We start from the raw sequence: 2,541 nt of genomic DNA on the forward strand, positions 1-2,541 counted from the left end.
AATTTACAAACACATTTACCCACTTATAAACACATAATTTACAAACACACTTACAAACACACAATTTACAAACACATTTACCCACTTATAAACACATATTTTACAAACACACTTACAAACACATAATTTACAAACACACTTACAAACACACAATTTACAAACACATTTACCCACTTACAAACACATAATTTACAAACACACTTACAAACACATAATTTACAAACACACTTACAGACACAAAATTTACAAACACATTTACCCACTTATAAACACATAATTTACAAACAAACTTACAAACACACCATTTACAAACACATTTACCCACTTACAAACACATAATTTACAAACACACTTACAAACACATAATTTACAAACACACTTACAGACAAAAAAATTTACAAACACATTTACCCACTTATAAACACATAATTTACAAACACACTTACAAACACACCATTTACAAACACATTTACCCACTTACAAACACATAATTTACAAACACACTTATAAACACATAATTTACAAACACACTTACAGACACAAAACGCACTAACAAACACATAATTAACAAACAAACTTACAAACATTTAATTTACAAACACACGTACACACTTATAAACACATAGTTTACAAACACACTTACAGACACATAATTTACAAAGACATAATTATTTACACACTTACAGACATAAAATTTACAAACACACCTACAAACACATAATGATTTACAAACACACTAACAAACACAACTGCCGTCCACACAGGGGTGAGCCTGACAAGCCCGGACCCTTCCACGACCTGACGAAACATGAGATGCGACACCTGAGGTCCTTCCTGGAACAGGACCCAAACATCAAAGCCGTTGACCCTGACGGGGCCACCATGGAACAAAGCAACATCTACATGATGGACCTGTTCCCAGCTCCTAAAGTAAGGGACTGGCGCTCATATGACCTTATTTATAGTGTAAAGCGCATAGAGCCTGCTGTTGAGCGGGAATATGCGCTATACAAATGCTATCTATTATTATTATTATTATTATTTTGCAGTTGCGAGCGCAGTACAACCCTCTACCATAAAAAAAAGTAAGGGACGTGTGGGTGGTTGGCGGGTGTTCTGGTGTGGTTTGTTCCTTCGGTCGTATCAATAAGGGCAGAGTGGTATAATTGAGGCGCTCGTCCAAAAATGAAATAAGAGAAATCGACATTATTTTTCCCGTGGGTTTCGCAACTTTATTTTTTCAATTTTTTTTCCAATTTTTTTTTCTTTGTTCAACACCTTTTATACATATTGAAAAATATATTTCTGTGAAGATTTCAATTTTAGAAAGTCGATTAAGTACTCAAAAAATGTAAATTATTTGTTTCCACGGCCTCTCTATCTATGTAAGACACCAGACTTTGGCGGCCATTTTCTCTCTAATTTTACCTCTGAAATCAGGTGACCCGAACCCCCTTCAATTGCAAATATTTTGACTTTTATTCAAGATAGATGGCTAATTTTTATTATCGCAAGCAAGACAAATAAATACGCTATATAGTGTCAACAATAACTCCATAATATACACAAACATTAACAGGCGCCTGATTCCATGCACCACGTCGTAAAACAATATGTCTATTGTACTTATCTCGTCTCCTTCTCTCTGCGTGTGTTTCTCTCTTGCAACAGATCTATATCTACGCCACTTATTTGACCTAATTGTGTTGCAAGTGCCGCAAAACTCTAACTAAACTAAACTGAAGTAAGAGCCTTCAGAACGAACCAACTCGGGGAATATTGAGACAAAAAGACACATTAACACCTCCCCCCCTTTTTTTCCCGATCCAGGCTTTCCAATTCAATCATTCGTTGTTCCTGTCTCTCACAATGGATCACAACAATAATCACATAATTAATATCTTATTATAATAGATTTGTATAGCGCAAATCCCCGCTCAAAAGCAATCTCTTTGTGCTTCACAATCTATACTGTTATAATTACCCCAGTAGACTTGAGCTCATTCTGAAACAACCTCAACTTCCTGGGAGGCATACAGTGCAAGCAGCCATTTATTGGCACTAAAATACAAACATAGTGACAAGATCTTCCACTGTCTATGGCCGGGTTCCCATTCCCACCTGGGTGAAGAGAGGAAAATTCGTGTAAAGTGCCTTTCCCATAGACACAACGTCAGGCCCGCGGCTCGAACCCCCGAACTAGAGGTGGGCAAAATCCGGATAAATATCCGGATAATCGGATAATCCTCAATAAGACATTATCCGAATTCAGACTCTTACCTCTCTTTCATGACCCGTTTGCGGAAGTGGGTGCACCATTTGTTCAAGTGATGCGAACCCGTTAGTCAAAGTGGTTCTAACCCATTTGTCGAATCGGTTCATAAAATATTATTTACCGAAGAGGTGCACTAACATATTATCCGGACTTTGCTAAAGCGACTCATTGCCCAGCCCTGCCCCGAACCCAGTAGCCTAACCGCTAGGCCACCGATGCCATCTTTTAGGGACATAATTAATTCACGGACACATTAAGGGGCGTTG

General features: G+C 37.7%; 1 protein-coding gene across 1 annotated transcript in view; it reads left to right on the plus strand.

Annotated features, from left to right (window-relative positions):
* Nucleotides 1-2,541, plus strand: part of LOC101853857 (putative amine oxidase [copper-containing]) — a gene marked incomplete in the record, with an annotated part of 44,208 nt that overhangs the window by 19,342 nt on the left and 22,325 nt on the right. Inside the window, 1 exon segment of the mRNA XM_005099944.3 lies at nucleotides 765-930. Within this exon segment, the coding sequence (XP_005100001.2) occupies nucleotides 765-930 (166 nt within the window).

This window comes from Aplysia californica, unplaced genomic scaffold (assembly GCF_000002075.1).
Source record: "Aplysia californica isolate F4 #8 unplaced genomic scaffold, AplCal3.0 scaffold00230, whole genome shotgun sequence".
Classification (NCBI taxonomy): Eukaryota; Metazoa; Mollusca; class Gastropoda; order Aplysiida; family Aplysiidae; genus Aplysia; species Aplysia californica.